General features: G+C 58.5%; 2 protein-coding genes and 1 non-coding gene across 3 annotated transcripts; 1 reads left to right on the forward strand and 2 right to left on the reverse strand.

Annotated features, from left to right (window-relative positions):
- Positions 1 to 289: 289 nt before the first annotated feature.
- GGTG_05287 (hypothetical protein) lies at positions 290 to 4,551 on the reverse strand. Its single transcript, XM_009223086.1, has 2 exons — positions 3,168 to 4,551; positions 290 to 3,067 (listed from the first exon to the last, which is right to left on the reverse strand). The coding sequence occupies exons 1-2, from the start codon at positions 3,686 to 3,688 to the stop codon at positions 1,396 to 1,398; spliced, it is 2,193 nt and encodes a 730-aa protein (XP_009221350.1). The 5' UTR covers positions 3,689 to 4,551; the 3' UTR covers positions 290 to 1,395.
- A 5,241-nt stretch (positions 4,552 to 9,792) lies between these two features.
- On the reverse strand, positions 9,793 to 9,872 carry GGTG_20104. The gene has a single exon. It is a non-coding gene; the product is annotated as a tRNA-Gln (tRNA).
- Positions 9,873 to 11,458: 1,586 nt separating this feature from the next.
- GGTG_05288 (trehalose-phosphatase) lies at positions 11,459 to 15,843 on the forward strand. The gene is made up of 3 exons (XM_009223087.1): positions 11,459 to 12,808; positions 12,899 to 14,834; positions 14,919 to 15,843. Exons 1-3 carry the CDS (start codon positions 12,362 to 12,364, stop codon positions 15,515 to 15,517), a joined length of 2,982 nt encoding a protein of 993 aa, XP_009221351.1. The 5' UTR covers positions 11,459 to 12,361; the 3' UTR covers positions 15,518 to 15,843.
- The last annotated feature ends 148 nt before the right edge of the window (positions 15,844 to 15,991 follow it).

Here is a 15,991-nt window from a genome sequence, read left to right on the forward strand (position 1 = left end):
AGCCTTCAAATCATGCCTTGGCAATTGTTGCCCCCGGCCAACTTAAGTTAGGTACCAGCACAAGGCAGGTAACCGTCTCGGGAAATGTTTTGCTCAGCGGATGGACGACGAGGGTGGAGCAGGTGGTTGGCGTTTGTTTGCCCGCCTGACCTGGCACGCCAGCCTACCACTAGATACACGCTATGATCTGTGCCTTGCATCCCCCGGCCGGGTTTCGATTAGCATGTGCGATGCGGTTCGCCTGCAGCTGGCGCTGCACCAGTCCTGTTGCTTTCCAGCCTGCGACTAAGAGGAAACCGTGTTGTAAATGTATTCTCGGGTATCAAACTCGTTTTTCTGAGGGAGGGCAGATGAAGGGAAAGGGCAACAAACACGCCCAAAAGCATTGACCCGCACGCACCATCATCCCTGCTCAGTCAAGTCGTGGCAACCCCGAGAAGGGCTATCCCAACAGCAAGTCTGGGCTCTCCATTATCGCCCAATATGTAATATAGATTGAGTGGGTATCAAATCCGATATGCCAGTCCTCCCACGTGTTCGTAGAGAACCCAACCCGAGCCGAGAAACCCCACTAATGCGTCCAAGGCACAACCATCTCCCGACATGCCCTTTTGCGCCCACCGCCGAGGACACTGTGCGAAAGGACAGAAAGAAAATACAGCGATAGCCTCCCTATCTAGCAGATGGGGCAATGTCCCAGAAGTCCGCAACAAGAAACAAATGAAAGGCAAGAGGCCCAATTCAGGAAATCATCAAGAGAAAGAGAGAACAACATAAAACCTCATAACAGAAGTCAGATAATCGGCATAGAATGGGTATCGGACGAGCGAGCGAATTCGTCAAAAGTTAAAGGCAAGAAGCAAATAAAATGCCATGAAGGCAGACAGAGATCTTGATGCAACGAGCGTGGTGCGGCGTGATATCATGCAGAAAATACAAAAGAAAACAAAACAGCTATGCTTAAGAGCGAGAGGGGAGGGCGGACGGCTAAAGGAAAGATTCGTAGCAACTCATATTTGGGTAGCTGAAATGAAGTTCCCGTCAAATGACAAAAGGAAAGAGAATAAAAAGGAGTAATTCCAACTAATCGACGACCCTGGGAGGGACAGATCCGCCACCGTCCCGATGCTGTGCTGTTGCCCCCAGTTGTGCAAGTCGCCGGAAAGGGAAGAAAGGATAAAGCCAAGGCCATACGACGAAAGGAAACAAAGGTAGGAAGAGGGTGGTCGTCAGGTCGTGAATGGGAAGATGAAGAGATAGATATCGTAGTGGCTAGATAGCGCAATGCGTGTATCGTTAGGCCCTGATTTGACCATGTCGGTATGTCCAGACCGGAGCCGCAGACACCAAGACCCACGTCCCTGACTGGATCTTGCGCCGGAACCACTGCTGGGCCTAATACGCTGCAGCAGTTGAGCCTTCGCTGGTGGCTACGGCAACTAGCGCCTCGAGACGCCTCATGGACTCGGGCTGGGACGGCCTCTCGGATTCCATCTCGACGTCGCGATCCCGGGGCGATGAGCTTGTCGCGGTTGGCCGAGGCTCCCTAGCGGGGAACCCAGCGAAGCCGTTGGCAAGGTTGGGGTGAATCATACGATCAACCCGAGGGCCCCTCGTGGGCTGCTCCGGGACCTCGCTGAGGCCAGACGTGACCGGGCCGTGGTACCACCCGTGCCTCTTAGACTCGCGGGGGGTGGTAATGGAAGGCGCCGACATTGTGTGCTGGTGGTGGTAGCCACCCCGGTAACCGCTGTGCGGTGGAACTCCAGCCGAGTGGGGAATCGAAACGACGCGAGGCTCAGGCTCAAACCTAACCGTCGGCTGAGCGCGCACCTGCTCTGCCTGTGCCTGGACCGCACTGTTCACCTCGTTCGCCCATGCGCCGGCACTGTCCCTGGGAGGTGTGTTTGCGGCGAGGTCGAGCTTAGTCAAGCCCCGATGGAGGCCCATATCCCACTGTGCGAGATGACGGTCCTCAGCAGCCAGCGACTCCGACATGTGGCCGGGAGCGTTTGTCATTTCCGAATCTACCATCATTGGCGAGGAGATTCTTCGTGGTGAAGCGCCTGGCGGCCGGATCGGATCGAATGACTCGATGCCCGGGAGTCGCACCGTTGGCTGTTGACCTGGGTTGGGAGCCAACGCCAGCGGTGGCGCAAGCGCGAGTGCGGCGGGTGTAGGCGCAGGCGCAGGCGCCGGCAGAGGCGCGCTCTGGAGCTGGCCGGGGGTGATAACGTTGCTCAACCTGCTGCCTCCTGCGCTGTATTCTCTGCTGTCTGGATGCCAGGTCCGGCGGCGCCAGGCCTCGTCAGCTGCACTTGACATAGACTCCCGCCGAGGATAACCAGCCGAAGATAACGTGGGCGATGAGATCATGCTGCCAGCCCCCGACGAGAAGACTCCCGCGTTGGAGGCATTTATAGCACCAGCCCCAAAGACCGGCCTTCCCAGGGCACGGTTCTGCGGGGAGTGGAACGGGTTCCCGGCAACCGAAGGGACACTAAGCCTCCTGCCAGGAGTGCGGCTGCCCGAGGCATACATGCTGTGGGCGCGCGAGTGAGCCGACGCGGGGGACGCCATACCAGACCACCGAGGACTGCTCTGCCCAGTCGAGAACGTGCCAGAGGTAGGGGTGCTGAACTCGCTTGGAGAAGGGGCGCGGTAGGAGAACTGGCTGTCAGCAGCGCTGCGATACGACTCTAGAGACAGTCTGGAGCGAGGATCGGCCATGACCAAGGGCGGAGGGCGGCGGCGACCGGCAGGGTCATCGCGAGGGCTATAGCTCCCCAGAGAGCCGATGCTGGTAATGCTAGAGGTGGACAGCGATTTTGAGTGGCCGCGTGGGGGCGTGCCGACGCTCCCAGCGGTTGAGGCCCTTGCTCGACCGTTCTGGCGGGCTCTGCTCTCTTGACGCACTTGGCGGACAAAGCGGGTGCTGACCGCAGCCAGGGAATCCATCGGGATATCTTCGTTGACGTGGACAGTCTGGGCGTGCTGTCTGAGATTGTCGAGCCGCGAAAATCTGCGGGAACAGTGGCATTGGAATGGCCTCTCTCCCGTATGTTTCCTGTGCGAGACACAGGCCCCAAGTTAGAAGGACCATTCGCTAATTGTATGGGCGTGCTTGGGAGCATCAGCAGGTGGCGCCGCTGGATTGGTAAACGTACCTGATGTGTCGGGCCAGGTGCTCGCTTCTGGTAAAGCTAAGGTTGCAGGGCGGGTAGTCGGTGCAGTAGAAGCGCTGCGACTTCTTCTTATTTTTTGACTTTGTGCCGTCTGCATTTACACTGTCGTCGTCAGAGCCAGCATCGTCGCCGGCGCCATCCTCCCCATCCGAGTCGTTCATGTCGACATCTTCCGAGTCTCCCGACTTCCTCGAGTGCTGCGAGTTTTGGCGCCTCGGCAGCGTCTTTTCGGGTGGCTCAGGAAGCTGCACGGCTTGTGGAAACGGCGAGGTCGGCAGGGGTTTTTGCGAGGCCAGGGCGGCGCTTGCGCCAGCTGCTGCTATTGTGGCGGCGTCGCCGCTATTCCTGAAGGTTGCCCTCGTGGGCGTTGTCGCATCATCCATGACGCTGGATGGGGTTGGCGGGTTAGCGGCGGCCGAGGTGGCGTCGAGAGCCTTGGGCGGGTCGTTGGCGGATTCCGGCATCTCGGGGGCATGATTCACTGAACGGAACGTGGAAGCCATGGTCGAACTCTATGTCGAGAGGAGGCGGTGGTTCTGAGAGACGGCAACCCAAACTCAGACTCGGGGGAGAGCGAGACAGAGAGAGGGGGCAAAAAGATGGGGTGTGAAGAAGAGGGACTCGAGAGTGAGGACACGACGGACAAACAGCGCGGGGCGGTCGCACGTATGTATGTCTTATGTGATCCAGTCCTGGTGAGGCTGAGAGATCGACCAGCCAGACACAGCACAGGCCAGCCAAAAAAAAAAAGAAAAAAAGGAAGTCGAGGAAACAAAACAAGCTGGGGGTGCGTGCGTTTTTGCCAGGCCCAGGGTCGACTATGCAGCGGGCCCTCGCGGCAGGAGGGTATAGAGTGCCGATATATGCCCGCTAGGGTCGATCTTTTTCTGGCCGACTAGGGAGACAAAATAGTAGGAAGGGGTAATGCCGTACGGGTGTTTGAAACAGATTAAAGGGAGAAGAAGGGAGACAAGAACGTCGGGGCGGACAGCGGGACAAGGAAAGGAGGGGGAAGGGAGAGGTGTGAGATGCCGAGCGTCTTCATTCGTCAAGATTTTTGTTTGTTTGACCTTGATTGTGGGGATGGGCTTCTTTTTTTTATCTTTTTTTTTTTCTGTCCCCTCTGCACCCTTCTCCTTGTTTATTTGCCGGCCGCGATGGTCGTTGGATTGTGAGAAATGGGGAAGCTGGGATAGGCAGTCCAGAACGGCAGATGGGACTGGGTGGTGCTGCGAGTTGTGTGCGCGCTGGGCGAGACAATCGAGGAAGGAGGAGGAAAGATTCAAAAAAGGCAGGAGGAAATCAGAAAATAAGAGACAGCACAAGTCTGTCTGACAAACACGGCGGCGGCGGCGGCGGCGATGGGATAGAAGTCAGTCAGGCCAGCAGATCGGATTTGGGTGCGGGCGGCTGGCGTCACTCTCCAAACACGACGGTGCCTCGATGGCTGGGCTGGCCGGGCTGGGGGGGCAGGGGGGAGGGGGGTGGGAACGCAGCGCAGCAGTCAGTTTCGGGTGGCAGCGGAGGTGGGGGATTGGATCTGATGTTGACGCAGGACGGACGGAGGAGCAGGCACAGCAACAAGCACGGGCACCTGCCGCCCTGGGAAAAAGGTACTGAGTACGCACAGAACAGGTACGCAGGCCAGCGGGTACCACTGCCAGACTAGGAACCGGGCGGGCAAGGCACAGGTGGGCAATTGGCCAAGCCCAGACTGGGACTGGGCGGACAGGGGCAGCAGCAGGGCACCTAGGCAGCCAGGCACACGATCCCAGGAGGGGTGTGCGCAAATGGCGCAGACCGGAAAGGCTGGAGGGAGGGAAGGCAATGGGAAGGGAAAGGGAAAAGGGAATGAGAACATGAAAGCAAGCAGGTCCCAGTCTGTGAGCACCAGAAAAGAGGCGGCGGCGGCACGTTACGAACTGGGTTGAAGCTGGCTGGGCGACCTGGAGCTGGCCACGGACAACCCTTCAAATGGCGTGCGGGGTTGAGAGAGACAACGGCCAGATGGCAGGAGGGTGAGGGAGCAACTCTGGACGATGGAGTTTATTTTCCTTTCCCCTTTTGATTCCCTTCCTCACCCCCGTCCCGCGCTGTCCCCAATCTTCCAGTTCCCTTTTTTTTTTCAATCATCATCATTCCAGTCTGTCGTGCGTGTTTGCGTGTGTCGTGCGTCCGCTGCTGCGTCCGCTTCTGCGTCTTTCCCCTCTATGCCCTCCCCCACGCAGCCAGGCCAGCAGGCTTCTACGCAGGGCAGGCGGGCAATGTGGCAGCCTCTGTTGGTGTCGACCAAGGGCGTGGAAATCAGTCAGCGGGGCAGTACTGCAAGGTACCTCGAGTCCTGTTGGCCCGTACCAGGTCCTCGACGCAGGTTGGCCGCAGCTCGTGGATGGGACAGGAACAGAGGTGACGGCTTGCCCGTTTTAGGCATGGCGCTGTGATGGTTGCATTAGGAGGGGTTGGCAGGGGGGCGGCAAGTGAGCGGATGACGACGAGCATGGATGATGAATAATAAGCAGCGACCCCTCTGTGTTTCCCTTACCCCTGCTCCTGCCCTGGGTCGGTCCCGCTGGCGAGCACCAGAGGCACCACCCACAGAGAGGCACAAAGAAGCGCCCAGAGAGGGACCAGAGGAGAGCCCACGCCCCAGCCGATCGGATGCCGCCAGTGGGTCCGCCCTTGGAAACGCCAGCAGGGAAGCCTGGCAGGCCCAACAGGGGAGGAGGGAACAAAATATGGGGAGCCGTGAGTGACATGAGACACGTCGGCCTTTTTTTATCTTCCATACCGCCTTACTGCCGATTTTGCTTTTGGGCGCAGCGGTCAATCACGCACGGTGGGGATGTTCCTGGCGCTGCACGTCCAAGCGTTCCGCCTGGGAGCCTCCCAGCACTCGACCAAAATGTGACCAAACATGATGCCGTTCCGCAAAAATAGTCCCGCCCAACTCGGTCGCTTCGCCTCAACTCTCGTCCGTGAACCGCCAGTCGATGCCGGTCGAGGCGTCGCGGTTGTTGGTAAATGCACTTCCCAGCTGGGATTCTGCCCTTTTGGGCCTTCATCGTTGCAATTCCCCTGGAATGCCACCCATCGCATGAGTGGAAGAGCACGGGGGCTCACATCCCGTATCCCTCTGCCCACGAGGCAGCCCAGGAATAGATTAGGTAGCATCTGCCAGGCACAGCGCCCGAGTGCCGAGCGCCTCGACTGACTGGCTTCCACGGACTGCCTGCATCTCTTTCGCCCCGAGTGCCTTCCCTTACCTGCTTGGCTGACTCCCGCTACTGCGGTGTAAAGGGGCCGAGGCACGCCTTGCAGGAGCTGGCGGCTTGATCAGCCCACGGTGTCTGGCCTGGCAGTAGAGCGGCCAGGGCGTCGGGTAGGGGGAGCAGGCCATTGAGAAACATTCTCAGGGCGGCAGCGGGGAATCAGATGCCACAATTGGATCCAATGAACCGTTCGTGGGCGGCAGCTTCTTTTCCAAGTGGGGGTCTGCTTTTTGCCTCATTCAATGGAATCCTTCGCGAGCGAATCAACGAATCGCGATGCGCAAAGGGGCCAGCCAGCCTACCACACTGGTACATATGCGCTCGGAGATAAAATGCCTGGCTTGCGGGCATCCAGGGCCGCGGGTGGGCGGGCGCGCCGCCTTGAGGTGATGCATCGGTCAAGCGCAGGAACCAGCCACACCATACCGTCCAGGCACTCGTCCCGGGGAAAAAGCTCGCAAGGGCAGGACGCGCAGATATGCCAACGAAACCGTCACGAGGCCACCATGGCAATATCACGAATACAACCACCTCCCCGAGGCAATCTGCCCTTTTCTTATCGGTATATATGTCCAGCCAGGCAATCAACAACCAATATCTGCAGAGGCCGTTTTCGTCGGCTGCACCCAACCGCCCGTGGTATCTGACTTGACACCGGTGCGCCGTTGCAACAGGGGACGAGGTTGTGTTGCTCCGGCGCATGGCTGCGAGACCGCCTGCCTGCTGTGAACCGAGGACTTGAAGAGGTGCTGACCGGCCAACAGCGAACTTCCGCATGAGGGGTCAAACAGAAGGGAGAGAGGGGACCCCACCGGCTAGTATTCGTACTGCCGTGGCTTGCGCCTTGGCATTCCTTCGTCTGCCGTATGCTGCCGTATGTTTCAATCTGTGCCCATCATCTGACCCCCGTCCACCATCACACGGAATATCGACGCCCCCTGGATCCAGGCAGGTAGGCGACGGCATAGATAGTGTTTGGTATCTGGTTCCTGGTGCCTGTGCTGGGGGTGTGGGCTTGGTGGGCTTGTGGCCTTTGCATTCACACAGGTTGAGACACAGGCCGACAAACAGCAGCATCAACATGGTATCACCAGCCATGGAAGTAACCATGTGCTCAGTATCCTAGGAACCCGTATGCGGGCTCGAGTATGACGGCGAACGAGCGGCCACTCACAGAGCGTGCACCGGCTTCTTCTGTGCATGGCGATCGGGTCTGGAGTGTTCTGGGCTGGCTTCGATTCGCTTCGGTCTCTTCGGTCGCCGTCGAAGCAGGATAGCAGTTGTGTCGAGCCCGCCCCGTCTTCGTCCCAACCCCCCTCGCCTGCGCCTGCCGTGCGCGGCACTTTGGGATTAAACAAGCCAACCCACAGGCGACCCGGAGTCATCCGTCCTCGGGACCTGGCCGCTGCTCTACCGTTGTGCTCCCCGCGCCGATAGCGCTTCGATATGCGAGCAGACAGGTGAGAAATCCACCCCGTGTGTCTACTAGGTGGTCGGCGTCTAAAGGGGCGTTCCTGGGGCCCGTCTCGAGTCAGGCTGCCGATCGCAGATGCATGCTGACGACACAGGCGGGTCGGTCATGTACGGTGCCCGAGATATTTACCAGTGGGCGCTGGGGCGTGCTGATGTTCAATAGATAGTGAGACGTTTCTAAACCATGCAGCCTGCAAATATACACCTATATCTCCTTCTGTTATCTCTCGCCCTGCGCGGGTAGACGCGGGGTACATAAACGTGGGTAGCAAAAAATGAAGACCAGCTGGCGAACTCGAACCCACTCGCCCAAAGTACCGCGGGGCTTTTAGTACATGCTGCGAGTTACCTGCTACCCACAGTCCCTTCTCCGTTCCTCCCTCTTGACACTTGAAACAAGAGAAGCATTCCGGGCCTTGTGCTTGTGCCGCGGGGACCGACCTGTGTGCGAACCCGTGGGACAAGAATGCCTGTCCGGCTGCTCTGCGCTGCACCGTGTCTGCTTCTGTGCGCAGCGGACAGCCCGGTATAGGCAGGTGCCATCCCCCGAGTCTGGGCTGTGTGAACAGGGTCGGATGGCCGACTGGACGCCAGAGCTGCATGTATGGCAGCCAGCGTGCCAGACAGAAAGACGACACGACAGAAGAGTCGTCAGCATGTCGTGTCCCCATGCTCTTTTTGTCGCTTCGCGTCTGGTGCTTGTCAGCCTCGCCGGACACCGCGTTCGCTTTGCCTTCTTCCACGGCAAATTCCGTGTACCATGGCCATCTAAAGCATCGTGATCTCAATATTTAAAGCCGGTGCTAAAACATGGCTGACGGTAGTGGCTTGGTTACGTGGGCGACTCTGTATGGCAAGACACCAGCAAAAGAGAACCTTGTTTGCAATACGTATGCCATTTGTTCTACCCGCGCCGCCCGCTGCGAGGCACACCCCCTGGCCGACACGCAGCGACGGATAGACGTCGGGATTCAGGGTTCGTTCCGCCGTCTCGGAGAAGTCACATGCGAGCTTGGCTAGAAGCATAAGCGCTAGTATCATGGGGAACTTGGATGGTAATGCGGGCTTCCCTCCAGAGCCCTGCACGGCATGGTCATGCGTAAAACGCACTACCCACCGCCCTGCCTCCGCAAACTCTGACGGGTCGGAGAGTCAGCCCCCGGCCTGGCTGGGCCGACGGATCCCAAAGCGGCAGAGATGAAGACCGCTTCGCCTGCGTCCCCCGGCTCGGCAGAGCGGCCGAGCGGACAGGCTGGCGTCTCCCGGGTTCAGATAGAGGCAGGGTCAGAGTGCACAGAAAAAAAACGCCAGTGTCTTTTTTTTTTTTTCAACTTCGGACTTGATGCCAGAGTTTCCTCGACTCGATGTGGGAATCTCAGCTCAGGTGCTGGCGGGCGATCGCTACGTGCAGACGGGACGGCTTGGTGCGGGTTTCCCGCCCGGCTCGGAGTGCCACGGTCCTTTGGCCAGAAGGAGCGTGGATCGCGACGAGCAGAGGCACCGGAACTTGACAGACCACTAGGTGTGGGCCCTCGCGGCGCGGGTGCATCCATTAAGAAAACGTTGGGCTCCGTTGCCGATCCCGTCTTGCGCATCTCCCGTCTCGTCTGGCTAAGGGTGCCGTCGATCACGGCCGGAGGCTGGGCTGGCACTGGCTGGGCTTGAAACGGGGGGGATGGTGGCTGGCATCAAGTAGCGAGATGACATAATCCGGTGCGGCGTACACAGACACACGAGGCGCGACTGAAAAGTTAGAGCAAGTTTGAAAGAAAAAAAGAAAAACGAGAAAAGTCGAGAAGAAATTATCCCGACAAGGGGAAGTTAAAAAGTAACTGTGCACTAACACGCGAGGCAAAAGGAATGCAAGGTCCTACTGGGAATCGAACCCAGATCCTGAGGAGGTCTTATTCAGAACCTCATGTGCTAACCATTACACCATAGAACCGATTAGTCGCTTGATTGCTGTCTGGCCGGTGGGCTTGGTGGGATTATATGGGACACAATGCTACTTACGCAAGTCATGCAGAGTAAGCTCAGATACGCACCTACCTATTCCCAAGGGGTCACATGCAAATCACAGGCTGTTTAAACCGGGCGGGTGGGATATAGTGGCTCGGTTTCCACGGTCATGTCGGCTTCACAGACCCCAATCACGGGAGAGTGATGTCCCTCGTTGGCATCAAACACTTTCTTTAGGTAGGTGGGACAAGGTTCGATGTAGGTAGCTCTCTCGGCAGAAATATCACCTGAGGCTGTCTGTTTGCATGACATGCTTGACATACCCAGGTTGCCAGGTACCTAGGCACACCCACACTGACTGTTGAGGTTTCTGCACTGGCTAATGTAGCTGTCACCATGGACCGCCGTAGTTGGTGGGGCAGGGTTGTGGATTTGACATGACGAGCATCATCTTCACATGGCCTCAACTCAAGCACTGACTGGCCAAGAGTAGGCTTGCAGGATTATACGGGTGACAGGCGCAACGAGCACCATAACCGCATCTTGCAGTTGCATGCCGAGCTCTGCGAGCATGCGCCAGGGCGGCCAGCACTGCGTGTTACCGAGGACACGCCGATCGGGTCTCGAAGGCATCACTCGAGGAAAATAGCGCAAAGAGAAAAGATGCGTCGGAATCCAGGCCCCTGGCCGGCCTGAGGGAAATAAATGCGCTGTGTTGGTTCTCGCTAGTCGCGAGAGTGTGTAGGGCGGATTCAGGCTGATCTTGCCGAATTCTTTCAGGTCTCTTTCCCCTGCCCCTTTTACCTTTTCCCTGGCCTGGTTGGTGATAAGACCAAGTCCGCCGGAGATGAACCATACATATGCTCCCTTTTGGGCACGCCCTGCTCTCTCAGCTGTCTACTAGGTAAATTTAGCTGCACTTAGAGCGTCTAATCGGTGGAGACAAGCGAAGCCGTCTATCTGGCAGAATGCACATGCCTTTCCCCTGATACCATACACCAGCCTTTACGTGGTGCTACTAGTCGTGACAGAAAGGAATGGCCGGGTCTGGCGCAGCAAGGAGCCCGACACTCACCGCTCCTCTCATGTTGAATGGGTTGGTAGCGGTCGGGCTGGCATATTTGGGCGGGGTGGTCTCAATTTGACTGCGGCCGGTTAGCAAATGTCGAAATTACGTCAGTTTCCATCTCAGCCTTTCATAGAAGCTCAAGAACCCCACTCTCTGCTCCCTCATCAACCGATCTACGGCGTTGTTATGGAACCTCCATTGACCGCAATACGGAACGGGAGCTTGTCTGATTCTACTTCATGAAGAGTCTGAGGTAGGTGCCCAGCAACTGTGGACGATGGCCAACAAAATCTTTCAGTTATCTCCGGCGGATGCATTGGTGGGGCAGTTGGCATCAATGCCCTCCTTATTCGCGCCCCTCCGCAGCGAGGATGCCCGACATTGGGTCTATCTGATGTGCCTCGAAGCCGCAAGAGAAGCCGCAAGAGCCGCCATGGAAGGTTGAGGGTGTGGTCGGGCGCGCCACGCGGGAGGCACACCCTGGTCAAAGGCTCGCAGGGCTACCTGCCTGCACAGTAGATACGGCTCTCAACATAGGTGGCCTGCATCGGCGAAGCATTCAGGTCTCCTCCAACCAAGCGACATGGCCCGAAAGACCCGCAAGCAAGGATAATTTGGGCGGAGTTGGCGGTCCAGAACCACGACGGGCAGCGAGCGATGCACGCTTGCTCGAGGGGAGCCACTTCGCGCGACACCCCTGCAACCCTGACCTCACGACTGCGTGTGCCTGCTGTAAGTGGTTGGTGCAAGCTCTTCTGAAGGCTGCCGTGAGGAATCGATATCAGCGAGCCGATTTCCCCAGTGAGGCGAGTTCTGCGCTGCTCGTTTCCCCGTCATCGCCAGGCCTAAAAGTCACCTTCGACGGTGAAAAAAAGGAAAGAAAAAACTTAATCAGCGCCTTTCATCTGTGTTCGGCCACGACCGCTTTCACAATCTATCTCTCGCCGCAGTTTCGCCAGTCGCCGCCGTCGCACAGAGACGGCCGGTACCGCTCCCATCTGCACCTTCCTTCCTGATTCTCTCGTCTTGTTCTCTGGGCGATCTTTTATTCGCTGGGAGCCAACCCCTCCCTGCCGCAGCACTTGGCTTCTGCTTCTTCTCCTTCATCTGGACTAACAAACTCATCTGCCACCTAATTGGCATCGTTGGCTTTATTATTACTCTTACCTCTTTTCAGCCTGCACTTTGATCCGATTTTAGTTTCTCAAAATAGGCTCGGATTGTCTCCCTGTCATTCACGTCGGTCAAGCCAGCGTTGCCCCTCGGGTTAGGAGGCGTACCCCAGAGGCAGCGTGCAAGCCAGCGCAAGGGCAGCCTAGGAAGGAGCTCGGGCCTGGCGACCCCCACCCCACCGACACGAGTAAAACCTCACGGAGCCAAGCTATTGCAGCACAGGCCTGGACACGATGGCCCCTCCGTCGGCGATTAAGACGGGCTCTGGCGACGGCGAATCCCCGCTCCCGCCAGCTCTCGACGACTCCATCACGCAGGTCCCCGTAACCCCAGGAATTCACGGCAACACCTACTTCGAGGGCCGAGAGGACGATAAGGAGGACGACTACGACGAGCGTGGAGAACGCCGGGGTTACTTTGGGCCACAGCTCCGCGACATGGTCAGCTCGCCCGTTGGCCTCGGCCTGGGCGATGACGGCTTGGGCCCCCAGGCCGCCGATTCGGCGTCCGCACCCGACCCCGAAATCCGCAAAAGGATAGGAATGCCGAGGGCAGCCACCCGCAAGGAGTCGTTGACCAACATACGCGCCCTCAACCCCGACTTGTCTCTGAGCGGCAACATCATCTCCGCCACCTTCAACATCCCCTATTCGCTCGAGTATAGGAAAGGCGCCGACTGGGTAAGCCACTGTGCTCTCCCGTCTTGAGCCCCGAGTCCGCTGCTCCCTTGCTCCTTCGTCGCGACTGACTGTCTACCGTACACCACGCAGATCCTCAACCCGCGCCGAGGCCAGTCGGCCCTGTTCGACTCGCTGTCACACCTGTCGTCGGATAACACACCCTGGAACCACACCGTCGTCGCGTGGACCGGCGAGATCGAGCCGCCTAAGGACCTGCCGTCGCCTCCGCAGACGCCCCCGGCCACCACAGCAAACCTTCCCGCTCTTAATTCGCTGTCCAAGCCCATCCCCGTTAATGGCGAGGCCCCCGCACCGGCGCCTACACTTGCCGAGGGCTTGTGGATCCCCCGTGAGGACCAGCACCGCCTCGAGAGCCAACTGTCGCACGACCCGAGGATTAAGACCGTCGCCGTTTGGCTCTGTGACGGTAATGAGGTTACCGAGGATGGCATCACGCTCAAGGACCAGGCGCGGTGGAGGCGCTTCGCGGAGCACGAGCTGTACAACCTTTTCCACTACAAACAGCACGAGCCCAACGACGGCCGCAAGGAGCGTGTGCAATGGGCCGACTACTACCGCATGAACCAGAAGTTCGCCAACCGGATCATCGAGATCTACAAGCCCGGAGACATCGTCATTATTCACGACTACTACCTCATGCTGGTTCCCAGCATGCTGCGCCAGCGCGCCCCCCATATATACATCACATTCTTCTTGCACTCGCCCTTTCCCTCGAGCGAGTTCTTCCGCTGCCTGCCCCGCCGCAAGGAGGTGCTCGAGGGAGTGCTGGGCTCCAACTTGATCGGCTTCCAGAGCTACAGCTACTCGCGCCACTTCAGCAGTTGCTGCACCCGCGTGCTGGGCTACTCTTCGGACGCCAAGGGCGTGAATGCCTACGGCGCGCGCGTTGAAGTGGGTGTTTTCCCCATCGGGATCGACGCCCTCAAAGTCGAGAGCCTGGCCTGGAGTGATTCTGTCAACCGCCTGAACACGGATCTACGCGAGAGGATTAGCCAAGGCCGGAAGCTGATCGTCGGCCGCGACCGCCTCGACTCGGTGCGGGGTGTCGCCCAGAAGCTCCGCGCGTTCGAGCGCTTCCTTGAAAACTACCCGGAGTGGCGTGACAAGGTTGTGTTGATCCAGGTGACGAGCCCCACCAGCATCGAGGGGGAGCAGGAGGACAACAAGGTCAGCACCCTGGTCAACGAGCTGGTCATGAGGATCAACGGTATGTACGGAAGTCTGGGTTTCGAGCCCGTGCGCCACTTCTCCTCGTACATCAGCCAGGACGAGTACTTCGCCCTCCTTCGCGCCGCCGACATCGGCCTCATCACCAGTGTCCGAGATGGCATGAACACCACCTCGATGGAATACGTCATCTGCCAGCGCGACTCTCACGGACCCCTGATTCTGTCAGAGTTCTCGGGGACCGCCGGTAGCCTGCGCGATGCCATCCACATAAACCCCTGGGACTTCACGAGCGTCGCCGACGAGATCAACCGCGCCCTGACCATGGACAAGGAGCAGCGCAAGAAGATGCAGACGGAACTCTACAAGCACGTTACCGCCAAGACGGTACAGGAATGGGTCACGGGGCTCGTCACCCAGCTTGTCCACGTCCTCGGCTCTGGCCAAAACACCATCACAACCCCGCTCCTGGATCGTGCAGACCTCCTGCGGACTTACCGCGCCGCTGGCAAGCGCCTGTTCATGTTCGACTACGACGGGACCCTAACGCCCATCGTGCGTGAGCCGAGCGCCGCCGTCCCCACCGAGCGCCTGCTCCAGACCCTCAAGGCCCTCGCGGCCGATGAACGGAACGCGGTATGGATCATCAGCGGCAGGGACCAGGACTTCCTCTCTGCCCACTTGGGCCACATCGCCAGCCTGGGGTTCAGTGCCGAGCACGGCAGCTTTATGAAGCACCCCGGCAGCGATGAGTGGGAGAACCTTGCCGACAAGTTTGACATGGGCTGGCAAGAGGAGGTTATGGCCTGCTTCCAAAAGTACACGGAACAATGCGAGGGTGAGTTTCTGTCACTGATGAACTCTAAAAACCCCTGTCTGCCCTACTGATTGACTGACTGACCATCTCATTTTACTGCGTCAGGCACCTTTATCGAGCGCAAGCGCTGCGCCCTGACGTGGCACTACCGCCTCGCAGATCAAGAGCAAGGCCCCAAGATGGCTCGCGACTGCCACAAGGAGCTTGAGGCCACGGTGGCGAGAAAGTGGGATGTCGAGGTGATGCCAGGAAAGGCGAACCTGGAAGTCCGGCCGACGTTCATCAACAAGGGCCAAATAGCTAAGCGCCTGGTTCTCGAGTACAACGCCGGCCTCGTTGCCGAGGGCCGAGACAAGCTCGGCTTTGTGCTCTGTATGGGTGACGATTTTACCGACGAGGACATGTTCCGCTCGCTCAACACGCTTTCAGTGCCCGCTGACGGCGTTGCCGAGCCCGAACTCAAGACGAAGCACGTCTTCAGCACTACTGTCGGGCCCAGCACCAAGGTCACGCTGGCGCGCTGGCACCTGCTCGAGCCCGAAGACGTAGTCGAGTGCGCGGCGCTATTGGCTGGCGATTCCGACGCAGCATCCCTGTCCGCGGTTGGCAACGGCGTCGCTGAGACCGTGAAGCCACTTGGCATCAGCGAGAACAACCTGGCCGCACTGAGTGAGGTTGAGGGAAGGGTTCCCGATGTCCTATAGCGCCCGCCCTTTGCCAGCAACCAGGCGTCAGTTTGTAGCTAGCCTCGATGGGTCTTTGGCTCATTCGGGCTCATTCGGGCTCATTACAAGCAGCAGTATTAGGGCCATTATCTTTACAGGGTGAGAGGTAAAGTAAGGTCGGTGCATATAGATTCGCTGCCTAGCATTATCGATACTTTACATATCTCGCGCTATGTCGTTTGCTTTCCTTCCTTTTCGCAGGTGAGGCTTTGTTTTGCTCGGGTACCTGAGACTATGAAGGTAAAGAATCAGGCCAGCAACGGACCGCTTCCCCACGTGAAATCTAGGCATCGATGACTATGCAGTCAGCACACTGGATGTGGCAGGGCCCCGGATGCCTAGACACTGCCCCGCTGACCGTCGAAGGAACAGCCCCAGTTGCCAAGACACACAGGGTACGGTACAGCACATGGCGGCTGCCTCTGGGTTAATTTTGGCCGATACTCGGACCTC

Source organism: Gaeumannomyces tritici (assembly GCF_000145635.1).
Source record: "Gaeumannomyces tritici R3-111a-1 unplaced genomic scaffold supercont2.3, whole genome shotgun sequence".
NCBI lineage: Eukaryota > Fungi > Ascomycota > Sordariomycetes > Magnaporthales > Magnaporthaceae > Gaeumannomyces > Gaeumannomyces tritici.